We start from the raw sequence: 24,492 nt of genomic DNA on the forward strand, positions 1-24,492 counted from the left end.
TGTACAATGCAGTGTGCTCATTATACAATGTGGATGTGATATACCTTCATGCTTTGTTGCATAGCTTGCAGTGGACTGCTGCTGCTAAGACTTCAACAATCCCAATTCTTTGAAAAATAGTTAATTATTTACCTTCTAGGTAAATTATTTTACAGCCTAGAATTTAGATTATGGTGTAGTGGACTGCTGAGAACTCTTAGGATTTGTGTATGGCTCATTTTAACAAGGTTCTAATGTGTAGCTTGTGAACGTACGTACATTGGACCTTTTTCCCTTTTTAAGGTTGCACATAGGTAAAGGGGTGCAGTTGGAATGTAAAGGTGAAGGCGACGTGTGGGTTAGGTGCCTCAGTGACCATGCAGTCTTCGTTCAGAGTTACTACTTGGATAGAGAAGCAGGGCGTGCACCAGGAGATGCAGTTCACAAGATTTACCCAAGTGCATATATAAAGGTTGGTTTGAAATTCCTGGATGACAATTATAGGAAATAATGAATCAATTTGTTCTTTGTAGATGGCAAAGAAATTGTTTTATGAAGTGTTGAAAGAAATGTAAACCAAATAACCTAAGTTATTTTTTCCCACTGAAACAAAAACTGTTTTAGTCTCTAACTAGTGCCCAATGAAGTTTTGTTAGTTTATTGTTGATGAATGGCTTTTTAAATTGGCAGTGTTTTATTTAGATGTTATGGAAGCAACCAGCCATTTCATAATTCTGTCACAAGCAGTCTTAGCAGTGATATTGCATTTTAGCAGTTTTTGTTTTAAATGTGTTAATTCAAAAAGTTGGTTATTTAAGCTTATAATGAAAAGGAGTACTTGTGGCACCTTGGAGACTAACAAATTTAATCTCTAAGGTGCCACAAGTACTCCTTTTCTTTTTGCAAATACAGACTAACACGGCTCCTACTCTGAAACCTGTCATTAAGCTTATAATATGGTCCAATTATTTTTCTCATTTTGGAAAAAAAGATACTTTGAAATATTAAAATCTTGAAAAAATAGCTAATTTTTTAAAAAAAAAAATCAGTATGGAAATATTGAACCAATGAATCCACCAAAATCAAACTTTTTATACAAAATCATATATTTTTCTGCAAGATTTCAAATGTAATCTACATTAAAATGAACATTCACTTTACATACATCTCAGGGTAAAATGAGGTTTAAAACCAAGCTACTTTGCTGGGCAACATACCCAGAGCTCTTTATTTCTTTCATTCACTGTAGAAACCCTCAGTCTCTGAGAGCAGAATTCTTGTGTATTTCAATAACCTGTCTGATCATAAAAAAGCAGTATGCCCACAAACTGAAACCTAGCTGTTCCAATTTGAGCCCTACCATGTGTCAGTATTCTGTGTAAGTAAATTTCCATATTTCAACAAGGCTGTGACAAAAGCAGATGGGGATCCTCAAAGTTTAGGAGGACACATCTCTAATTTTTCATTTATATGCCTTGCTTTTTTAAATTCAGTATTAAGCTATGACCTTCTCCTGGATTTTGTCGGTTTGTGACAATCTTAGGCCCTGATCCTGCAATTTGATCTACACAAGTAACCTCCTTAGCCCACTCAGATTCAGTCAGGGCCTCACTGTGTTGGGCTTTTTTTAAAGCTACTAGTGCTCAAATCTTGGAAGAGTCTGTAAAAACAATGGATAGAATTTTTTTGACTCCCTATATGTTTTAGAAATAAAAATTCAGTTGGTAAAAGCTTGCCTGTGTTTAGGGAGACTCGCTCTGTGGTGTTACGATTTTTAATTTATCTCGTACATAACGGCAATGATAGCATGGGCTCTTACGAACTCTTTCCCTCGGTGGTTAAGATAAATCTATGTAATGCAGGACTTATATTTTTTTTAAGGTGTTTGATTTACGCCAATGTCATCGTCAGATGCAGCAGCAGGCTGCTACTGCCCAGGCTGCAGCTGCTGCCCAGGCTGCAGCAGTAGCTGGAAACATCCCTGGACCAGGATCAGTAGGTGGAATAGCCCCAGCTATCAGTAAGTACATTAAGTAATTTCTTTGCTCTTTTTAAGGAAAAACACCCTACAGTGAATGGGGACCACATTATCTCTCTGCTTATTCACACTTCAGACTTGCTCTTGTTTTTATCAAGTAAACAAAGCACCTATTTCTGTAGCTTCTCTGCACATGAAGCTCCCATTGTGAAGTCTGTGGGAATTCTGGGTGTGAACGTGGCTGCAGAATGTGTATAAAAGGAGTGTGACAAAGCGCTCTGCTTCCGAGGCACATAGGTCAAACAGTATAACTATTTTCCTCTAAACGAAGTTGTATCTCCCCCTTCAAGAGTGTGAAAAATTTCCCAGAGAGAACTAAATGTACTAGTCAGCCACAAAAGAAATGTGGGGGGAGACTGGGGCCCATCACTGAGGTCTAGTGGAAACAGCCATGTAAGAAGCCTGTTCTGGAGGAAGGTGCTGAGATCTATCGCTGAGCTTGCCCTGAATTTTGTTAAGAGGAAAGTTTTTTGTTTGTTTTTTAAATTGGTGCCTAAGTTTAGGCTCCTAAGTCCATATTTAGGCACCTAAATAAGTAGCCAGACTTTTGAAAATGCTGGACACTTACTTAAGCAAATCAATCTTCTCTAGCTTCTGTGTTGCTGTTGGCAAGTAGATATTTCAAGCCATTTCACAGAACATTGAAAATTATTTTGGCCACAACATTTAACTTGTTAAATTAACAGAAAGCACCAGTCCTATTTAATGATCACTTGCCGTATTCATCTTTTCTTGTATTTCATTAAACATGAACAAAACAATATAAAAAAGAAACAGAATAATTTGGGTAAGGTTTTTTTTAAAAAAATATGGAGTACATTTTTGTCTGCTTTTTAACAGAAAAAATCTTCCTTGAGAAGGCAACCTATTGTCTGTGCCAACCTTTACACTGTTGGGAAATGTTTATTGTGAAACTAAATTCACTGAAATAGAGGTTTAAAATGGAAATGCAAACAGTTCTCATTAATAGCACATTTGAAATGACAATTATGGCTTTAGACCCCACTCTACAGATATTTTAAAGAAATCACGTTAGCAGTAAATAAACTGCAGTAGATGTTGGAGGTTTCCCAACACCATTTGTACAGTCCTGTTAGGTTATCATGTTGAAGTGAAAAACTGAGATTGGCTTGTACATAGAAGGTGCATCTGGATAAATTACATACACAAATTTGGAAGTCCTTTTTGTTTGCTTTTGTTTAATTTGGATTTGTGTGAATCAAGATGGCACAGCTATATATTGAATTGTCAGTACTTTCTCATAAGGCTGACCAGTCTACTGTTAACTTAATTCCAGACATAAGTATCTCTAGCCCTACTTAACTTTCTAAAATGGGCTTTTAAGACTGGCTTGCATCACATAACTGTTTTCAGGCTAATTGGTTGTATCTGATAGCTTACGCAGGCTACAGATACATGTATCTGTAGCACAAATCTAGAAATGTTGGTTGGTATGGTTTGTGGAGAGGGAGAACTGTACATGAATGAACAGCTGAGCAAATGGGTTACTATGTAGAATTGGCTAGGTGTTGCATAAAACAGCATGTCTGAGGCAACTAAATGCACACGAACACTTACTCAAAACCTTATTTAGGTTTGTCGGCTGCCGCTGGAATCGGTGTAGATGATCTTCGCCGTTTATGCATACTCAGAATGAGTTTTGTGAAAGGTTGGGGACCTGATTACCCAAGACAGAGCATCAAAGAAACACCCTGTTGGATTGAAATTCATTTACACCGGGCCCTCCAGCTTCTAGATGAAGTACTTCATACCATGCCTATTGCAGACCCACAACCTCTGGACTGAGATCCCTCTGTGCGCTGCTGTGGGCCATTACATTGTCGGGATGGTGGATTGTAAAATACAATTCTGTTTATAACCTGAAGATATATTTTACTTTTGTTCTGCTTAATCTTTTAAAACCAGGTTTTAAAAATGTGTTTGCCTTCTTGCTCTTTTCAGAAAGAAACTGAACATGCAGAAATTGGATTTCAAGTTACTTTTTCAGAACTTTACTGTCACAACAGGTGGCTCAGGGCTTAAAGTAAAGCCTATATGGATACTTTCAAAGGGATTGAACACAGTACTGGTAACTTTTGATCTGCTCTATTATGGCAACTTGCTGATGAGCCCCATGAGACCCTTTTGTATGCAGAATGAATATATTTATATCTGAAAACTCTTTCTAATCACCACAAATATTTACCTTAAAAGAACTTTAAAGTTACTGAAATCTTGCATTTAATTCTTTTAGGGAACAAATCATTAGCAACAGAGATTTCTTTATCTTGATGAGTATCTTGCTGTGGATTTCCAGATTGAAGGGTACAAACTGCCAAAAATGAGGAGTATGTTGTTGGTAATAATTAAAAGTAGCCTGGAAAAAGAAATGTTTCTTTTCCTTTACTATATTTTAAAAAGACATCTTAGATTTTTATTTATATAGGCACACAATTTTTAAAACACTAACAGGAGTGGATACTTTCAGTGCTGGCACTCAGTTTAAATATAACATGAAATACCTGATCTGTAAAATTGCCAATTAAATGACATGATGAATATCTAATGGTAGGAACATATTTTCATAACTACTGCTGACTTCTGTGATCTAAATACAAAGGAAACAGTCAGACTAAAATGGGTAGTTTGACTGCTTATACTTAATTTGAAAAGTGATAACTTGCATACAACATTAAATCATGTATATTATGACATCAGTATTTAGGATCCAGTTTTTGTATTTGTTCATCATTTCCACTCAGGGCAAGATGACAAACTTCTTTTTATACCTCTTGGTTATTTTAAGCCCGATGCCATCAATGACCTCATCAATTGGCAATGACTTTGTATAGAGAATTTAAAGTAGAAAAACTTGCAAATGTATTGACTGTATGACAGCTACAATATGTATGCTTTCTCTCTAGTTAATAGTATAAATAAAATTCTGAAAACCCCAGTTTATACAATTGTATTTTGTTTGCTTATATTAAATATTTTCTTCTACACTTTGAGTCCACTAATCTAGAGTGATTGGTCACTTTCCCTTGAAAGATCATCAGCAGCCAATAACATTAAGATTTATGTAACTTCCAACCTAAATTTCGATTTTTTTTCATCGGGGCTCTTCTAGCTTTTCTTTCTTTTGCTACATCTCAACAAGTACAGAAGAGTTGTTGTTTCTTAGCAACTGGGTGTGGCTATGGGTTTTTTTAACAGCATTTGTGTGGGGAATTGGAACTTGAAGAAATGGCCCAAATTACTCAGTGCAAATCCAGTGTTGCATTCAAACACTGTTAATTCAATCTGCCTGCATTGTTGTGTTGAGCCAATCTAATAGAACAGTTTCAGCAGGTAACGCAATAAGAAAGTCTTGAAACAGATTGTTCAGGGGTTATTTTTGTTTTTTGCCACATTCCTTGCATCAAATCAAGAATCTGCAGAGGACAATGATGGCATTTAGATAGAGCCCTTTTCATCCATAGATCTCAAAGTGCTTTACAGAAGTGGTCAGCAGTTGTCATTCCCATTTTACAGATGAGTACACAAGTCAAATGACTTGCCCAAATTAGTGACCGCTGGGGTGCTTTCCTTAGGTGGTAGGATGCTTCTAACCATTTGGTTTTTTTGGATGAGTCAGGATCTTTGACCAAACAAACAAGAAAAGGTCTCTGGGAGAAGGTTTTTTCTGTTGGTGGAACTAGTGAAGCCTGACCACAGGCTGCTCTTATACATCTGGCTGCTCTTAATCCTGGATTCTTGGTTCCTAACCACTTGGGAAATGTACAAACTTTTGACAAGTTAATTGTCGTGGGGCAGTTTGCATGAACTGGATTCCGTTCGGCTTCCCTAGGAAGAATTATGCATCTCCTAAAGGCACTCATCATTTCAGTTTATAATTGTTGATCTTTGCACAACTACATCGAAGAAATCCTCCAGAACTTTGCATATACCTGAGTCCCCAAACTTTCTGCCAGCTTGATAGTGTAATGCAAGATTCCTGCTACCTGATTTAAAATAAACCAAATCAAATACTTTATTGTGGCCTGAAAGGAATCAACAGATTAGGCTGTATATACAGAGGCATCACAAACAGGAGCAATGATCTCTCCCTTCATTTCTTGTAAACAGCATCTGGAATACTGTGTTCAGATTAGAGCAATACATTCAGATGACTAAGGGATTAACCAAAAGTACAAATTTCAGGTTTATAATCAGGAAAACTTTCCTGCCAGGTCTGTGAGATGGTGAAACTGTGGGTGGACACCTCATCCTGGAGACACTTAGAACAATCTTGAGCTGGCAGGGGGATGGACTAGAGCAGCAGTTCCCAAACTCTCTTGGCTGCAACTCCCTTTCAGAGATTCATGTCCTCTCTCTCTTTCTCTCTCTTCTTCCTAAGAAACAGTATTTCCGTTGATACCTGGAGTCTGGAAGCCGATTCCAGCTAGGGCACCCTTTTGCTTCTAGGCTTATGAGCATCTTCTGCCCAGGATATGTGCCAGACAGTCTCAGCAGGACACACAGCTGGGCTGCACCCCTCTCCTCATACCCCCATCCCTGCGATCCCCTAGAATCACTCTCAGGCTGCAGGCTCCTCTGGTCGTGGTATGATTCCCAGCATGCATGTTTAAATAGTGACCATTATATAATAACATTTATCATTCCTGTGGTGGGAAGAACACCAACAGCCCAACACTGTGGCATTTAATTTCAGAAAGGGGAACTATGCAAAAATGAGGGGGTTAGTTCAACAGAAATTAAAAGGTACAGTGGCTAGAGTGAAATCCCTGCAAGCTGCATGGACGCTTTTCAAAGACACCATAATAGAGGCTCTCAACTTAAATGTATACCCCAAATTAAAAAACACAGTAAAAGAACTAGAAAAGAACCACTGTGGCTTAACAACCATGTAAAAGAAGCAGTGACAGATAAAAAAGCATCTTTTAAAAAGTGAAAGTCAAATCCTAGTGAGGTAAATAGAAAGGAGCATAAACACTGTCAAATTAAATGTAAAAATGTAATAAGAAAAGTGAAAAAGGAGTTTGAAGACCAGCTAGCCAAAAACTCAAAAGGTAATAACAAAATGTTTAAGTACCTCAGAAGCAGAAAGCCTGCTAAACAACCAGTGGGGCACCTGGACGATCGAGATACAAAAGGAGCACATAAAGATGATCAAGTCATTGCGGAGAAACTAAATGAATTCTTTGCTTCAGTCTTCACGGCTGAGGATGTTAGGGAGATTCCCAAACCTGAGCCGTCTTTTGTAGGTGACAAATCTGAGGAATTGTCACAGATTCAAGTGTCACTAGAGGAGGTTTTGGAATTAATTGAGAAACTTAACAGTAACAAGTTACCGGGACCAGATGGCATTCACCCAGAGTTCTGAAAGAACTCAAATGTGAAATTGTGGAACTATTAACTATGGTTTGTAACCTGTCCTTTAAATCAGCTACTGTACCCAATGACTGGAAGATAGCTAATGTAACGCCAATATTTAAGAAGGACTCTAGAGGTGATCCTGGCAATTATAGACCGGTAAATCTAACATCAGTAACGGGCAAATTAATTGAAATAGTAGTAAAGAATAAAATTCAGACACAGAAGAACATAAATTGTTGTGCAAAAGTCAACATGGTTTCTATAAAGGGAGATCATGTCTTACTAATCTATTAGAGTTCTTTGAGGGGGTCAACAAACATGTGGACAAGGGAGATCCAGTGGACATAGTGTACTTAGATTTCCAGAAAGCCTTTGACAGAGTCTCTCACCAAAGGTTCTTACATAAATTAAGTTGTCATGGGATAAGAGGGAAGATCCTTTCATGGATTGAGAACTGGTTAAGACAGGGAACAAAGGGTAGGAATAAATGGTAAATTTTCAGAATGGAGAGGGTTAACTAGTGGTGTTCCCCAAGGTCAGTCCTAGGACTAATCCTATTCAACCTATTCATAAATGATCTGGAGAAAGGGGTAAACAGAGAGGTGGCAAAGTTTGCAGATGATACTAAACTGCTCAAGATGGTTAAGACCAAAGCAGAATACTGCATACAGATGTGGTCCTCATCTCAAAAAAGATACACTGGCACTAGAAAAGGTTCAGGAAAGGGCAACTAAAATGATTAGGGGTTTGGAACGGGTCCCATATGAGGAGAGATTAAAGAGGCTAGGACTTTTCAGCTTGGAAAAGATCAGACGGGGGGGGATATGATAGAGGTCTATAAAATCATGAGTGGTGTGGAGAAAGTGAATAAGGAAAAGTTATTTACTTGTTCCCATAAAATAAGAACTAGGGGCCACCAAATGAAATTAATGGGTAGCAGGTTTAAAACAAATAAAAGGAAGTTCTTCTTCACTCAGCGCACAGTCAACCCGTGGAACTCCTTGCCTGAGGAGGTTGTGAAGGCTAGGACTATAACAGGGTTTAAAAGAGAACTGGGTAAATTCATGGAGGTTAAATCCATTAATGGCTATTAGCCAGGATGGGTAAGGAATGGTGTCCCTCGCCTCGGTTTGTCAGAGGGTGGAGATGGATGGCAGCAGAGAGATCACCTGATCGTTACCTGTTAGGTTCACTCCCTCTGGGGCACCTGGCATTGGTCACTGTCGGTAGACAGGATACTGGGTTGGATACTTTGGTCTGACCCAGTGTGGCCGTTCTTATGTTCAGGTGGAAGAACCTGAGGGGGCAGGAGGAACCATCTCCCAAGGGGGTGCATGGGCAGCGGCTCTGGAGAGGTGAGCAGGCCGGAATAGGCCTACACCTCCTGTGCAGGGAGAGGCCATGCCCCCTTATTTCTCATCCCTCCCTCCTCCTCCTTCTGGTCTAGGAGCAGGAGCTACAGATAGTGACAGGACTGTCAGGTCCTCGCATCCCCTGATAACTAGGGCCCTGCCAAATCCACAATCATGAAAAACGCATCACAGACTGTAAAATCTGGTCTTTTGTGTGCTTTGACCCTATACTATACAGATTTCACGGGGGAAGACCAGCATTTCTGAATTTGGGGTCCTTGCCCTAAAGGGAGTTGTGGTGGAGAGGGGGTTGCAGTATTTGCCACTCTTACTTCTGCGCTGCCTTCAGAGCTGGGCAGCTGGAGAGCAGCAGTTGGCCAAGTGCCCAGCCTGGATTCTTTACTTTTCAGAAAAGCACTGATCCTAGAAGGCTTGGCGCTCAGTTGCCTTTAAAGTAGAATGGTTGAGATTATTTCCACCGTATTTGGCCTGCTTCTCCACAAAGCTTAAAATTGAAGTTTAGGTTACTTAGGCCTTGTCCCCACTGACATTAAAATGATGGCATTTAAATGCCAAAGTTAAAGGATTTGGAAATAAACAGTGCCAATTAAATGATTTTTAAATGGTTCAAAAGACTGTTGAACAATTTTCTTTGCCAGTGTAAACTGGGGACACAATCCCCTTTGAACTCCTGTTTAAGCTTTGTCGATGCTGTGAACAAGGGGTGTGATTCCCTGGCTTGTGTACACATCCTCACATTAGCTCCTGTTGAGGGAGCCTGCATATAAATAGCAGTGTAGCCATTCGATGGCATGGGTAGTGGCAGTGCAGGCACAGTTGAACTTTATCGAATACATACCCGCCAGTTTCAGGCATGTTCATTCAGCACAACTGAGCCATGCTTCTGCTGCCATGGCTACACTGCTATTTATAGTCATGCTAGCTTGATGAGAGCTAGCACAAGTATGTGTGCATGAGCAGGGAAGTCGCAACACTCGCTCATAGTGTAAACATACCCTTAGAAACCACTTACTAGGCTTAGTCTTCAAATGATTCTTCTAGACTTGATCAGAAAATAGTTTCTAATTGATTTCTAATGGCTAGAATGATCTAGCCATTTAGCTTCTTGCATGGCCCCCATCACTGCACTACCTAGTGGTTTTATCCTCTGAACACCCTTCTAAGGTTCATAAAATCATAGAATATCAGGGTTGGAAGTGACCTCAGGAGGTCATCTTGTCCAACCCCCTGCTCAAAGCAGGACCAATCCCCAACTAAATCATCCCAGCCAGGGCTTTGTCAAGCCTAACCTTGAAAACTTCTAAGGAAGGAGATTCCACCACTTCCCTAGTTAATGCATTCCAATGCTTCACCACCCTCCTAGTGAAAAAGTTTTTCCTAATATCCAACCTAAACCTCCCCCACTGCAACTTGAGACCATTACTCCTTGTTCTGTCATCTGCTACCACTGAGAACAGTCTAGATCCATCCTCTTTGGACCCCCCTTTCAGGTAGCTGAAAGCAGCTATCAAATCCCCCCTCATTCTTCTCTTCCGCAGAATAAACAATCCCAGTTCCCTCAGCCTCTCCTCATAAGTCATGTGTTCCAGTCCCCTAATCATTTTTGTTGCCCTCTGCTGGACATTTTCTCATTTTTCCCACCTCCTTCTTGTAGTGTGGGGCCCAAAACTGGACACGGTTCTCCAGATGAGGCCTCACCAATGTCAAATAGAGGGGAATGATCACGTCCCTCGATCTGCTGGCAATGCCCCCACTTATACAGCCCAAAATGCTGTTAGCCTTCTTGGCAACAAGGGCACACTATTGACTCGTATCCAGCTTCTCATCCACTGTAACCCCTAGGTCCTTTTCTGCAGAACTGCTGACTAGCCATTCGGTCCCTAGTCTCTAGCGGTGCATGGGATTCTTCCGTTCTAAGTGCAGGACTCTGCACTTGTCCTTGATGAACCTCATCAGATTTCTTTTGGCCCAATCCGCTAATTTGTCTAGGTCCCTCTGTATCTTATCCCTACCCTCCAGCGTATCTACCACTCCTCCCAGTTTAGTGTCATCTGCAAACTTGCTGAGGGTGCAGTCCACGCCATCCTCCAGATCATTAATGAAGATATTGAACAAAACCAGCCCCAGGACAGGTACTCTGCTTTATACCAGCTGCCAACTAGACATGGAGCCATTGATCACTACCCTTTGAGCCTGACAATCTAGCCAGCTTTCTATCCACCGTATAGTCCATTCATCCGGCCCATACTTCTTTAACTTGCTAACAAGAATACTGTGGGAGACTGTGTCAAAAGCTTTGCTAAAGTCAAGGAATAACATGTCCACTGCTTTCCCCTCATCCACAGAGCTAGTTATCTCATCATAAAAGGCAATTAGATTAGTCAGGCATAACTTGCCCTTGGTGAATCCATGCTGACTGTTCCTGATCACTTTCCTCTCCTCTAAGTGCTTCAGAATTGATTCCTTGAGGACCTGCTCCATGATTTTTCCAGGGACTGAGGTGAGGCTGACTGGCCTGTAGTACCCCGGATCTTCCTCCTTCCCTTTTTAAAAGATGGGCTCTACATTAGCCTTTTTCCAGTCCTCCGGGACCTCCCCCGATCGCCATGAATTTTCAAAGATAATGGTCAATGGCTCCACAATCACATCCGCCAACTCCTTTAGCACTCTCGGATGCAGCGCATCCGGCCCCATGGACTTGTGCTCGTCCAACTTTTCTAAATAGTCCCAAACCACTTCTTTCTCCACAGAGGGCTGGTCACCTCCTCCCCATGCTGTGTTGCCCGGTGCAGTAGGAGCTGACCTTGTTTGTGAAGACAGGCAAAAAAAGCATCGAGTTCATTAGCTTTTTCCACATCCTCTGTCACTAGGTTGCCTCCCTCATTCAGTAAGGGGCCCACACTTTCCTTGACTTTCTTCTTGTTGCTAACATACCTGAAGAAACCCTTCTTGTTACTCTTAACCTCTCTTGCTAGCTGCAACTCCAAGTGTGATTTGGCCTTCCTGATTTCACTCCTGCATGCCTAAGCAATATTTTTATACTCCTCCCTGGCCATTTGTCGAATCTTCCACTTCTTGTAAACTTCTTTTTTGTGTTTAAGATCAGCAAGGATTTCACTGTTAAGCCAAGCTGGTCACCTGCCATATTTGGGGAAGTACTATTTCCCTTTTTACAGATAGGGATTTGAGGTACTGAGAGATGAAATGTCTGAGGTTACAAGGAAGCCTGTAGCAGAGGCAGATATTGAACCTATGTCTGAGTTGTGCTCCTACCTTAACTGCGAGACTGTACTTCCCTAACAATTTATAAGATGTCTATGCTCTAGCCACACTGGCTAGGCAAATATTATTTAAATTGTATTTCCAGGAAATTTTTTAAAACTTTCAGTGCCAGTATGAATGGGATCTTTGCCTCTTCTCTGAACCCTTCAATTCTTATGTACTTCCTGGTGGTCTCTTTTTTTGCTTTGTTTCTCCTAGCAAATTAGATGGCATGCCCTTTGGCATGGACTGTCTCTTACTTGGCATTTCTATAGTATCACATACAGTGAGGTCCGCTTTCTGACTGGGACTTCTAGGTGCTTCTGTAATACAATTATTTAAAAAAAAAATACCCAAGATGATTCTTCCTTTAGGTGGCATCCAGATTTTACTTGAGTCAAAAAATTTCCACTTCTTCTCCTGTGCTGCTTAATTTCTATTCCTTCACATCATGAGAGGGAGCATCTTGGATTTAAAGTACTGTCAACATCCAAAGGAATTCCATTCATTTGGGTATGTTTTTTATTTTATAAACAAGACTTTGAAGAAAAAGTCACTAAGAAGAGTTGTTTTTGACCATGCTTATTTCTGTGGTGTATGTAACTGGTGGTTTTTGTGCCTGGTGACATTTAAGGTCTCTTCTAGGAGATTTCCATGGTGGCTATCTGATCGCTTTTGCATTCTTCTGAGGCACCATTGGTTGGATTCCTCTACCTCTAGTGCAGCTAGTCAGCATGTTGTTACTGAACATGGTATCTTCCTTGACATTCTCCATGAGACACCTCTACCCAGATGCTCCAAGATCTAGATCGGTTGTCAGTGAGATTGTAGAAAGAATACTTTGCCCTTTCATAGGGTGTTACCTATTGAAAGCACTTTGCAAACACTATCAAAGAGTTTACCTACCCAACATTTCTGAATCTCCGATCTGGAATATCCCATTTTATTCTGTCACTATTTTTACTGTGTATGTTCCTGCTGAGTTTCACAGTGATTTTTGACTCTGCTTTTGAGTTGTCTGAAAACTTAATTTGGGGATCCCCACTAACAGTAGGAATATGGTCTAGAAAGTGCTGAGAGATTTGATACTGTTGGCTGCTAGTTACCTTATGCACATGTGAGAGTGCTTCATCACTCTGGAATTACAGGACTCAACATTTTGAAGGTCGATGAATTCATCAAGTACTTTTTGGCTCCAGTACCTTTATCCTTGGTGTTTGATAGCTCTAAGCCAAGACACAACTGGATTGATTACTGTAAAGCATATAGAGCCCAAAATGCACCATGGAAGTTTTCTTTTGAGCACGAAAGCCTAGTGAACAGTAATACTTGTAGCCATTGCCTTTTTGATAAATGGTCAAAAGAATTCCCAGTAGTTCCTTTGTAGCTTATTGTATGTTTTTCACTAGACAGTTTGTGGATAATATACTGTAGTTAATTTTCTTGAAAATTCTGTAACAGAGTATGTTTTTGATTAAAAAAGTAAAGATTCAAATAATTGGTTGCTTCGTTATTTTGTTCAGTGGACGGTTTCTATGCATTTTTTTTTTAATTGGCTGTCAATACTGAAAATTGAAGCAGTGAGGGAGCACCGTTTTAGCTATGGTAGCCATTTTAGGCTGCATCACATTAAAGAATCCTGGCTTGGAGTGCATGTACTTTAGTAATATATTTCTGCAAACTATTATTTTGTACTATTTGCATTCTAATACGGTTCACAGTGTGGTAGGCACTGGCTGTACATGAGGACAACTAGGGCTTGTATAAGCACGGAAGTTGGACCAGTTTAACTTAAATTAATTTAAACTGCTGCGTCTTTTGTATGTGTGGACACACTTATATTGGTTTAGAACTTGTTTTATTGGTTTAGATTATGCCTATAAAGTTTCCGACACATACTGAATATACGTAAGTCGAGTGTAAACCAGCATTAGAGTGTACACCCAAGTTGCACCAGTTTAAATTGGTATAAAATCACATATTTAATTATATCAGTATAATTCTGTTGATATGGTTTTATGTTAACATTGTACCTTGAGTCTGCACACAAGGTCAAGGATAATTCCATAATCTTAATCTAGAACCATGGTTTCTGAATTATTTTATGTGTGAGAAGAACTTTAAACTGTGTGCTCTTTTTATTCTTTGCAAAATGAATGAATTCTTTCCTGGCTTGCCATTCCTCCTTCATCTTTGGCTTGGTGTCCTCCATGAGGACTTCCACACCGAGAAAATTAAGGGGCATAATGTATGTGTAGCATTTAATAGGAGTATTTACTGGGATGGAAAAGTTGTGCAGGGGACATCTCAGTTGTGGCATAATTTTTAAATGCCTAATTCTGGGGCAGATGTCCTTCCTTTTGCTTGCAAAAGACAGTCATGGAAAAGAGTAATTGTTATGGGGAAGAGATTAGATGCATTTTCAAAACCCAAATAAAAGTTTGGAAAGCTTAGAATTTTAAATGTTTGGAATTGAACTGAACAGATTTTTGAAGACTTAAAGCTACGGAACAGTTTAATGGGAAGGGCAAAGACCTTTCCCTATAAAGTTATATTATAATTGTCAACACTTGTAGCTTTAGTCCTCTCACTGTTCTTTATATAACTCAAGAAAACACAACTACTTGCTTCCACACACAGATTATAAATGGAAGGAATGTTTTTCTGTCAAGACCTAGAGATGTGTACAAGTTCCAGAATAACAGCAGTGGGACTACCATACAACAGAATGACAGAAAGCAATGTTATGTTTACGCTGTTGGAGCTTTTAGAAACGCATCTAATACCACATAAGTGTACAGTTTGGTGTTCAAAATAAATATTGTCCTATTAAGTTACCAGTAATAAGGCAACAGCATTTATATGGAATAAAGAACAGTAGCATAGACTTGTCGCTCTTGAAGAAAGATCTGCATTAACTGAGGAAGCCTAATAAACTTTTAGAAGTCAAGGTCATATTAATGCAAATGCATTGTTCTCTAAAGAGATGGAAGGACGCTTCATGTGTAATGCAGTATGTTCGTGGATGACAGGCCAGGACGCTAATGCAAGTTTGTAATCCATTTTACAACAATTAAGATATCCTGTGGCCGTTTTGCTTGGAACTTACTTCCCCCAGTTCCAGCCAGTAAACTGTTTATCATTCCAATCTGAGGTACTTTTTGTATGGCTGATTCAGTATTGAAACACGTCTAGATTGAAATCCATTGTAATGAGTGATGTTGTCTTGAGTGACATAACTGATTGTCGTCTGTGTATTCCCCAGACCACAGTGACGGGCAGCTGCTTAAATGAGTGAAGCTATCATTCTCGTTCAGCAGATGAAATCCAGAAACATATAATTCCATTCTCAGCTCTTATTGGGCTGGTAACACTTGAACTGTGATTCTTAATAAATGAACTAATATGCTAATGATGTTAGCAATAAGAGGGTAACAGATGGACAGAGTGTATTCAAGGCTGTAATTGATTTGAGGGCACCCCTGACATTTAAACAGTTCATGAATGGCAGCAGAGTCCCGTGAGTATGGTCAGCTTTCCCTTTACTCATCTGCCCCAAGTCCTTTGCAACAATTCATCCTTTTCCTTAACCTAAGTAAAAATCTATAGGACTCCGCTGTCAATATCCTTTATCTTTCCCCTTTATGTACATACCATTAATATCTAGTCTGACCATCTAAACTGTGGTTTGTATGTGTATTTTTACATAGTGTGTGTGTGTATATATAAATATATGTAGATATACACACATAATAAAGAGGCTTATATACAATGTATAAATAATATAAAACCTAATAAAAACCATCTGTCCTTTTTTCCTCTGTGCAGTGCATCTAGTTACCATTCCAGAACAAGTCATCCCTAACGTCTGCAGTTGCCACAAGGTATTTTTCCTCCAGCATTTTTAATTCTAATTCATCCTGTTTGTTACACAGGGAAAGAGATCCCTTTTCCATACATCCCATTTGTTGCTCCTTTTATCATTTCTCTTGTGCTGTGAACTATCTAAAGGGGCACCAATAGCTATTCTCTTTCTATCCTCATGGGTCAATGCTTAGCCCTTACTATAGGGCGTATTCCTTTGCAAGAAGTCACCCATCCCCTTATTTCCTAGTCAGAAGAGGGCAAATTGAATGACATCATCCAGGTTGATTAGACTTCCCATAACTGGTAATGGATTCTTCTATTGCCACTGAAGGGGGACGCTGAGCCCTTGCTTCCTATGTCACTGCTTCAATCTCTGATTTACATACCCAAGCGGTATCAGTTATTTTTAATTCTGACTGGGTAGCAGAAAATGGGATTCTCTTAAAGCAGTTTGCATCACTTAATTTTAAAGGGATGGTGCATAATTCCAGCTATCAGTTTTGGAACTGTCTTTAACCATCTGTTCACATAGCCCTAGATCCAAAGCTGATTGAAATGAATGGGAGTCTTTCCAGGGACTTAAATAGGTATTGTATTCGGTTTTTTAATTTCTGGTTATCTAAACTTAGCATACTCATGGCTCCTTCTGAGAAATGAAATTGCCAGGTGCCTTTTATGTTCAATAAAATCAGTTTATATGATACATACTGATGTTAATAGAAACCCACAGTCTTTTTAGCCACGGTAAGAAATTAAATCCTATTTCCATAATAGCAGCAGGAAAAAAGTGATTAAAAATGGTGAGGTGGAAAATTGATATTTGAATTGACATTTGAAACTGGTGCTTTGTCCTTCTGTTGCACATTCGTTACTGTTTTAACCATGTGTTGCTGAATGCAACAGTAGTTGGAGGATCTTAATTGAGTATGTTATATATATTTTCCCCCCAATCCCTCTGTTTCCTCATAAATACATGTGTATTTGGAAATAATTCCCTACTAATTAGTGTACCAAAATATCAAGCAGAGAGCCCTAAAGCATTATGGTCTGGAAGAATGGGACCTGGGCTAGGATCTGAGTTCTAATTCTGGGTTTATCACCAAATCACTCTGTGGCTTTATGCAAGTCCCTCCCTGCCTCAGTTTCTTCATCCCCAAAATGGGAAACGTACCTACCTAGCTATCTCACAAGGGTGTTGTAGGGATTAATTAATTGTGTAGTGGCTTTGTATATATAAATCATGAAACAAATGCCAACTGTTATTAGTCTCCTACTAATATCACTATACTGTTACTGCTAGTGTCTTTCTTGTGCCAGTTGGCTGCATTATTACATCTGATTGAATGGGCAAGGCATGCAGAATTAGGTTTATTACCGATGTCACACTTCCACTTAATTACCTTGACTCCGGGGTGTCCTGATCGTTGCTTCACAGTGAATATTAACTAAAGACTAGGAGCTGTGCTCTTTCCTTTGTACTAGAATGAAATGCTATTACATGAATCCACTCTTTGGAAGCACTAGTCATTTAAGAAGAATTTGAGTGTTCCCATTCAGAAATCTTATACTTAATGACTTTTTAAAAAGTATTGTCCTGATATGCATTTCCAATAACTTCACAAGCCTATGGTCCACTTGAAAAGTGATGATTGGCTACTACAAGTGATTATCTAAAGTTTCACAAGTATCTAGAATGGACTGATGGAGAGGAGGAAAAAATATTGATTGAAGTAACTTTCCCACCTCTTAGAACAAACCCCTCATGCTTGACAGTGCTTTCAGAGACTGAAAAAAAAAATTCCACTCATCAGTCTGTCCCCCACCCTTATCAACACAGAATAGTCTTGACTAACAAAGCATGTGGCATCATTCGGGGTAAAGGGCAACATGCTCCATTGAGAACCAATATTGATGAAGATCCCAAGAATATTGTCAAACCTCTCAAATAGCTGTTTCTGAATCTCTAAGTGACTGACCATCTTCTCTCCAGATCAGGACGGGTTTCTAAATATCTCTAGATCCATTTGATTGCAAACTGAGGGGTCTCAAGTAAATAGTATGTGCTGTACTTTTCTTCAATAAGATGGCTCAGCACCATCTAGTCAAGATGGAATAGGAAGTGTTTAGGAGCAAGTCTTGCTATATTCTATAGCAAACTATTGGAGATCCAATTTAGCTAATACCTCTTCTGTATTTCACAGTCTAAAGGATTTTTTTGTATGATTCTACAAACAGATTTGAGATGCAATCATTTGATTTGTCTGTTGCCATTTTTAAAATTACAGGAATTCTGAAATGCCTGAGCAGTGATTTAAAAACAAAATACTAGGAAATAATGCAACTAAATGAGTTGAACATTCATTGCCAGTCACACTATTTCAGATCAATGAGTTGAAAGATGGCCCACTGATTAGAGCATTAACCTGGGGTATGGGAGACCCAATTCAATTCCGTCTGTACTATGGATGTCCTCTGTGATCTTGGGCAAGTCAGGTAAGCTTTCTCTACCTCCATTCACTGCAAATAAAATGGGGATAAAAGCACTAGTTAAACTTTCAGGGGTGCACATCAAAGATAGGTGCTCAGATACTGTAATGATCTTTAAAAATTAGATTGACCTAGGTACATCGCTCAGGGCTGTGAAAAATGTTGTGCCCTGAGCAGAGCACCATGGTTAGGTCTACCTAACCCCCAGTGTAGATGCCGCTAGATCAACAGAATAATTCTTCCATCAACCTAGCCTACTGCCTCTTGCAGAGGAGGATTAACTACAGCGATGGGAAAACCCCCTCTAATCCATGTAAGAAATATACGTGCTACGGCAGCACTGCCTTAGCTTTGCTGCAGTAGCAGCTGTAATGCAGACATGGCCTAAGTCAGTAGTACTCAAACTGTGGTCCGTGGACCACCAGTGGTCCGCGAGCTGCATTCAGTTGGTCCATGGATAGTTCCCTGGGCAGCTGCACACGAGAATGAAGGGCCATCCACCTAATTAGTGGAGCCACGCAGGAGTGGCTCCACTAATTAGGTTGCCTGGACCCTGGAGAAGACACACACGTAAGGTGAGGTGGTGGCCTTGGGGGGAATAGGGGGTAGATGGGAGGGGGCATTGGGTGAGAAGAGGGGGGTGGGGAGAATTTGGGACATGCAGGGCTGCGGCAGCCAGAGAAAGAGGTGACTTGCCCCAGCTCGGAGGTTGCTGGGGAGACATCCCCCCCCTCTTTCCAAGCCCCAGCTCGGGGCTGCCATGGCGGGGGTGAGAGGGCAGATCCATCACATAAGAAAGTTAAGACTACTGATATTAAAATATGAGTTGTGTGCTTTTATTTGTAGAACAAAAAATGTTTATTATTAAGGTGGGTTTTTTTTATATAGGGCTTTTATCCAAAGCACTTTACAATAGTTAGCTAACGGTATAAACAACATTTGGAAAGACCCTTAAGTGGTCCGCCGAGACCCCCAGCAATTTTCAAATGGTTTGCAAAAAAAAAGTTTGAGAACCACTGGCCTAAGTATCTTAGACGGGTAGAAAATATTTTTTTCAAAATAAGCATATGTTTAAATAGTGTGTGTTTTAATTACTATTTTTTAAAATAACATAATTTGCCAGGATTGAGTCTGTGGTGAGAGTATTTACCAATTAATCGATTTCATGAAAAGTTAGTGAGTTTCTCCTCCCCTTTAATATTCTTTGTTTTTTCATTCATAGAGTTTAAAGCTGGAAGGAACCATTCGATCATCTAGTCTGACCTCTGTATCACAAGCCATTACATTTCACCCACTGACTATAGCTTGTCTTTGGCTAAAGCCTATCTTCCAGAAAGGCATCCAGTCTTGAGCCTTTGATAGTTTGTTCCAATGGTTAATCACCTTCACGGTTAACATTTTTTTGCCTGATTTCCAAATTAATTCGCCCGGCTTCAGCTTCCAGTCATTGGTGGTGATTATGCCTTTCTCCACTAGATTAAAGGGCTCTTTAGTGCCTGGTATTTTCTTCCTGTACACTGTAATCAAGTCACCTCTAACTCTCTTCTTTTTGCTGTGCTAAACAGATTGAGCTCTTTAAGACTCTCACCATTAAGGAATTTTTTTCCAGCCCTCAAATAATTTTTGTGGCTATTTTTTCTGCATCGGCTCCAATTTTTCAACATCTTTTAAAAATGTGGACCCCGGAACTAGAGGTGGTGGTGGTATTATTATTTTATTATCTGTCATTTGTTTTACTGTAGTCCCTAGTTATGGACCAGAACCCCATTGTTAGTATTCCAGCATTGGTCTCACCAGTGCCATCTAGAGGTAAAATCACTTCCCTGCTCCTAATCACTTCTTCCCTTGTTTATACATCCAAGGGTTAGATTAGCCCTTCTTACCACAGCATCATACTAGAGCAGTGGTTCTCAAACTTTTGTATTGGTGACCCCTTTCACATAGCAAGTCTCTGAGTGCAGCCCCCCACCCTTATAAATTAAAAACACTGTTTTATATTTAATACTATTATAAATGCTGGAGGCGAAGTGGGGTTTGGGGATGGAGGCTGACAGCTCGCAATCCTCATGTAATAACCTCGCAAACCCCTGAGCGGTCAAAATCCCCAGTTTGAGAATCCCTCTACTAGAGCTCATGTAGAATTGCTTGCTCACTATGACCACTTTTGTGTTTGGTGTAGGTGAGGTGGATGTGGGATTGGTGAAGGAGCAGGGCTATCCCCTTTGAAAAGATCTATTAAGGAAACCCCTGTTGGGGAGATAATCAATTAAAGACATCCAGGTTGGTGATTTTTGGCCAATGTCTGGCCTATCTGAATAAAGCTGATATGATATAGTTGATGATTCTGTTGTGATCTAACTCTGAGACCTGCATGGATGATGCTGCAGGCCCAGTTTTGGCATGACTGATTCTGAGTGATCTACCAAACTCATGCAGGTTAATAGGAGTGCAATGGCTATGTGAGTTTTTGTTGCTTTGATTCTTTTCTGTTCATAAGATAAAGATGAGTTTATTTTCAGAATCATCCCATCGCTTATTCCTGGGTTCTGCTGGTGTATAAAAAGTATATGAAATGTTACCTATCTTCAGCTACATACACCACAAGCAACGGTCCAGCTGAACTCTTCAGGATAATGTATAATACGGAGCCTCTGGACTCCTTGTCCTGTTGGTGGTTCCTTCATTTGGTTTCTGTCATGAGTTCATATGACATGGTGGATTTGTGAGAACTTACTGGTAAGGAGGAGGCTCCAGGCTGGCATCCCCAGCTCTTGTTACAAGAGCTGTCTGCTGCCAGCAGTCTATGATCCAGTGTTTGAATCTGTCTGGTGCCTGAGGACATGTATGGTTTTGGGTTCCCCAAGGCCCATCAGTAGTGGCTCTTAACACCTTGGTTGCATTTAAGCAAATTGGGTAGCGGTGGTGCTGTTGCTGGCAGGTATTATCGACACCTTGCTTATTGGCAGGAGGGTACAGCTATCCTTTAATATACAGTGGTTCATCCCCTTTCTCAAGAAACCATCTTTGGTATGGGCATGCTTGCTAATTACTGCCCGGTCTCAAGTCACCCCTCCTTTATGGCAGATGAGAATGTGCTGGCTATTCAGGACATCTGGACACTCCTGAGTATGTTTCAAAGGTTTCCTTCCTTTGGACTTGGGGAAGGGAATGAAAGACCTTCTGGAGATAATTCAGGGTCAGCTGTCCATTCTGGACATGCTGGAGTATCTCAGCAACTTTCAGGGTTAGTTACACCAGGAATTGCCCTCAGTTGTTGAAGCATCTGGAATCACCCACCAATGTATTTCAGCCATACCTAGAAATTAGGGGTCAGGTAGTGAGGCTGAATAATTGTGCTGTTGCTGGTGGATTTGAAATGCAGTGTCCCTCCATGTTCTGTCCTGTTTCCTGTGCTGTTCAAAATACACAGGAAAACTCTTTGTGAGGAAGAATGATTTCTAAGCATGAGTGTATCATCCATGTTTTGAAGGGATACAGAGTACAGCTAGGTATCTCTTGCTCTGTGAATGCCTCCTCTGTCCCGGTGGGATGGTTGAATAACAGGGGTATTTCTACATTGCAATCTGAGGTGTGATTGCAGCTCAGGTAGCTGTACCCCATGTTGTTCATTGTCAAGTGTGCAGTCTGAAAACTCTACCTTGTTAGAGGGGTTCTCAGTAATAGGTAAGGCTATGTTTTAGTCATGGGTATTTTTAGTAAAAGTCATGGACAGGTCACGGGCAGTAAACAAAAATGCACTTCTACTTATATACTCCTGACTAAATTTTGGGGGTGGGGGGTGCCACGGGTTCTCGGGGATAGCGGTGGCCCCGTGGTGCTGTGGGTGCTGGGGCTGGCAGGCTGCCTACCCAAAAGCGGTGACATCCCCCTCACTCAGCTCCTAGGGGAAGGCTGCTGCTTGGGGGGTGGGGAGGGGAAAGAGGCGCGGTGGCCTGAGACTGCCCCAGCAGCGACCAGTGCGCCTGGCCCAGCAGCTGCCTGAGCTGCTCAGGTGGCCCCCAGGCCAGGCACAGCAACCGCTACAGAGATAATGGAAAGTCACAGAATCTGCGACCTCCATGACAAACTCGCAGCCTTAGTCATTGGGCCTGATTCTGGACTCATTTACATTTGGTTCAAATTCGCTAACTCCAGTAGCATTCCTCCTGCTTTACAATGGTGTAAAATACATCAGCTTTTGGCCCTTTGACTGTAGCTCATCTCTGACACATGGATTTGCTTGAATATTTTGTCTGTTTTTATTTTACATTGTTTTTAAATATTAAAACTATCCATATTCAGGTATACATCTGCACCACTAGCTCTTGCATTATCAATAAAATGATTATACAGAATTGTGGGTTGATCAGCTGTTTGAGGGGAAAAAACCAGATCAGACTGCAGTGAAGGATGTGACCGGCAATTCAATGAGAAAAATCTCTTCATGCTCACAGAAATGCCTTCTGTGGAAGAAGGAAGAACAGAAGAGTAACTTGGTTTTGAAGCAGTGAGGGTGCTACACAGACTAATTTGAGGTTGTGCTGAGATTGGTTTGCGTAACCTGTGCTGATTAAACCAGCCATTTATTTTGATCTTTTCCTGAGATGCCTGCTTTTTCTCCCTGTTCACATCTCTGTACATAAAGGAGAAATTAAAAAGCCAGCTGTACCACAGCATATGTAGAAGAGGAACAAATGCCTTTGATTATTTTAATTTTATCAAGAACAAGCAATAACATTCCTCAAGTTTGGATTACACCTTGTGCATTGATTATGCCACCTACTGAACCAGCGGCACCTTGGTGTTTCCTGGAGCTCTCTCTTTCCAGTACTAACTCCACTTAGCTTGCTAGATCTGTGGGGAGTGCAGCATCAGGTAAGATGGCTGTAGAATGGCGCCACAGAAACATGACCCATCTTCTGCAGGCTAGCCCAGCCCATCTTGTGTTAAGTAAGGGTAGTCTGAATTCTTTGCAAGTGTACAGAGCCCTTCACCTGACGACCCCAAAGCACTTCACAAATGTTAATTAGGTCCCGCAACACCCCTTCATAGCAGCTAACTATCCCAGGCAGAAAGAGGTTAAATGGTGTGAGCAAGGTCACAGAGGGAGCTAGTTGCTGAGCTGGGAACAGAACTAAGGACTCTAGGCTCCTGCTCTAGCTTCTAAAAACGGCCTTCTAGAAAAGTGCCTTAAGAAAACAGGTTGCTGGTGGTTTGCCTTTCTGGTACCCAGGCTGTAGGTAGTGGTGTGTGCATTCTCTCACCCAGCAGTGCTGCATCACCTCCTACTTCCACAGGCCTGGTTACTAGGTGGTTCAAGTGAGGTGAGAGAGTTTTCGTCCTCTGCTTTGTCCAAGTCCTGCTTCTGCTTCTTTTAGACTAGCCCTTCACCAGCTCTGTCAACAGCACTTGCCCTTTCACCCCAGCTGCAGTCAAGAGCCTAACAAAGTCTAACGTTGCTCATGCCCATCCTTTCAGGGATGTTCTGTCCCAGTGCAGTCTGGATTCCTTCCTCAGACTCTCAAAGGGCATGAATATCACCCCCTCCCCGCTTGCTCTCCACCAGCACCTGCAGGCCAAGGGTTCAAGCCCTCTAGGGAGGAGCACAGCATTAGTCAGTGAATGTGATCTGTGGATGCTGGTACATTTTGAATGTTTAGGAACTTGTTTCCCTGAAACGTTTTACTTAAACTCTCTGCAATTCTTTAGTGAGTTGAGCCTGAAATGTTCATGTTCATTAGATTTTTAAAGCTTTCTCTGGCACACGGGTAAGTCTTAGCAGTTGGCAGCTGCTTTTACATCAAGACAATGATAGTGCAGCTGCTGTGAAAAAGCAAGTTAAACACTCTGAGTTAAATTCCTCCCTGGTGAGACTCCATTGTCTGCAGGGGATGAATATGGTCTTTTTGTCCCCAACAGTCTGACTCTAGTTTTCCCAGCAGTGCATTAAAATTACCAAACAAACACAAAATGTCAAACAACAAAGGGATTTGTTTAAATTTTATTAAGCTTTTGAGATTTATACGGTTGGCAAATTAATAATTTACATACCAAGCCAAACCATGTTAACGAACGTTGTTTAGCTTACAAAGTCAATCCCTCAAATGT

The 24,492-nt window shown here is 40.7% G+C and overlaps 1 protein-coding gene across 6 annotated transcripts in view; it reads left to right on the top strand.

Annotated features, from left to right (window-relative positions):
- The window catches only part of SMAD4 (SMAD family member 4), a 31,087-nt gene extending 26,109 nt beyond the window's left edge, over positions 1–4,978 (top strand). For all 6 annotated transcript variants that reach the window (XM_038402149.2, XM_038402152.2, XM_038402151.2 and 3 more), the window contains 3 exons: positions 283–451; positions 1,861–1,999; positions 3,612–4,978. In XM_038402149.2, the coding sequence (XP_038258077.1) occupies positions 283–451; positions 1,861–1,999; positions 3,612–3,823 (520 nt within the window). In that variant the 3' untranslated portion in view covers positions 3,824–4,978. The remainder of the gene's footprint in view (positions 1–282; positions 452–1,860; positions 2,000–3,611) is intronic.
- Positions 4,979–24,492: the final 19,514 nt, after the last annotated feature.

The sequence above is a fragment of the Dermochelys coriacea genome, chromosome 5, assembly GCF_009764565.3.
Source record: "Dermochelys coriacea isolate rDerCor1 chromosome 5, rDerCor1.pri.v4, whole genome shotgun sequence".
Classification (NCBI taxonomy): Eukaryota; Metazoa; Chordata; order Testudines; family Dermochelyidae; genus Dermochelys; species Dermochelys coriacea.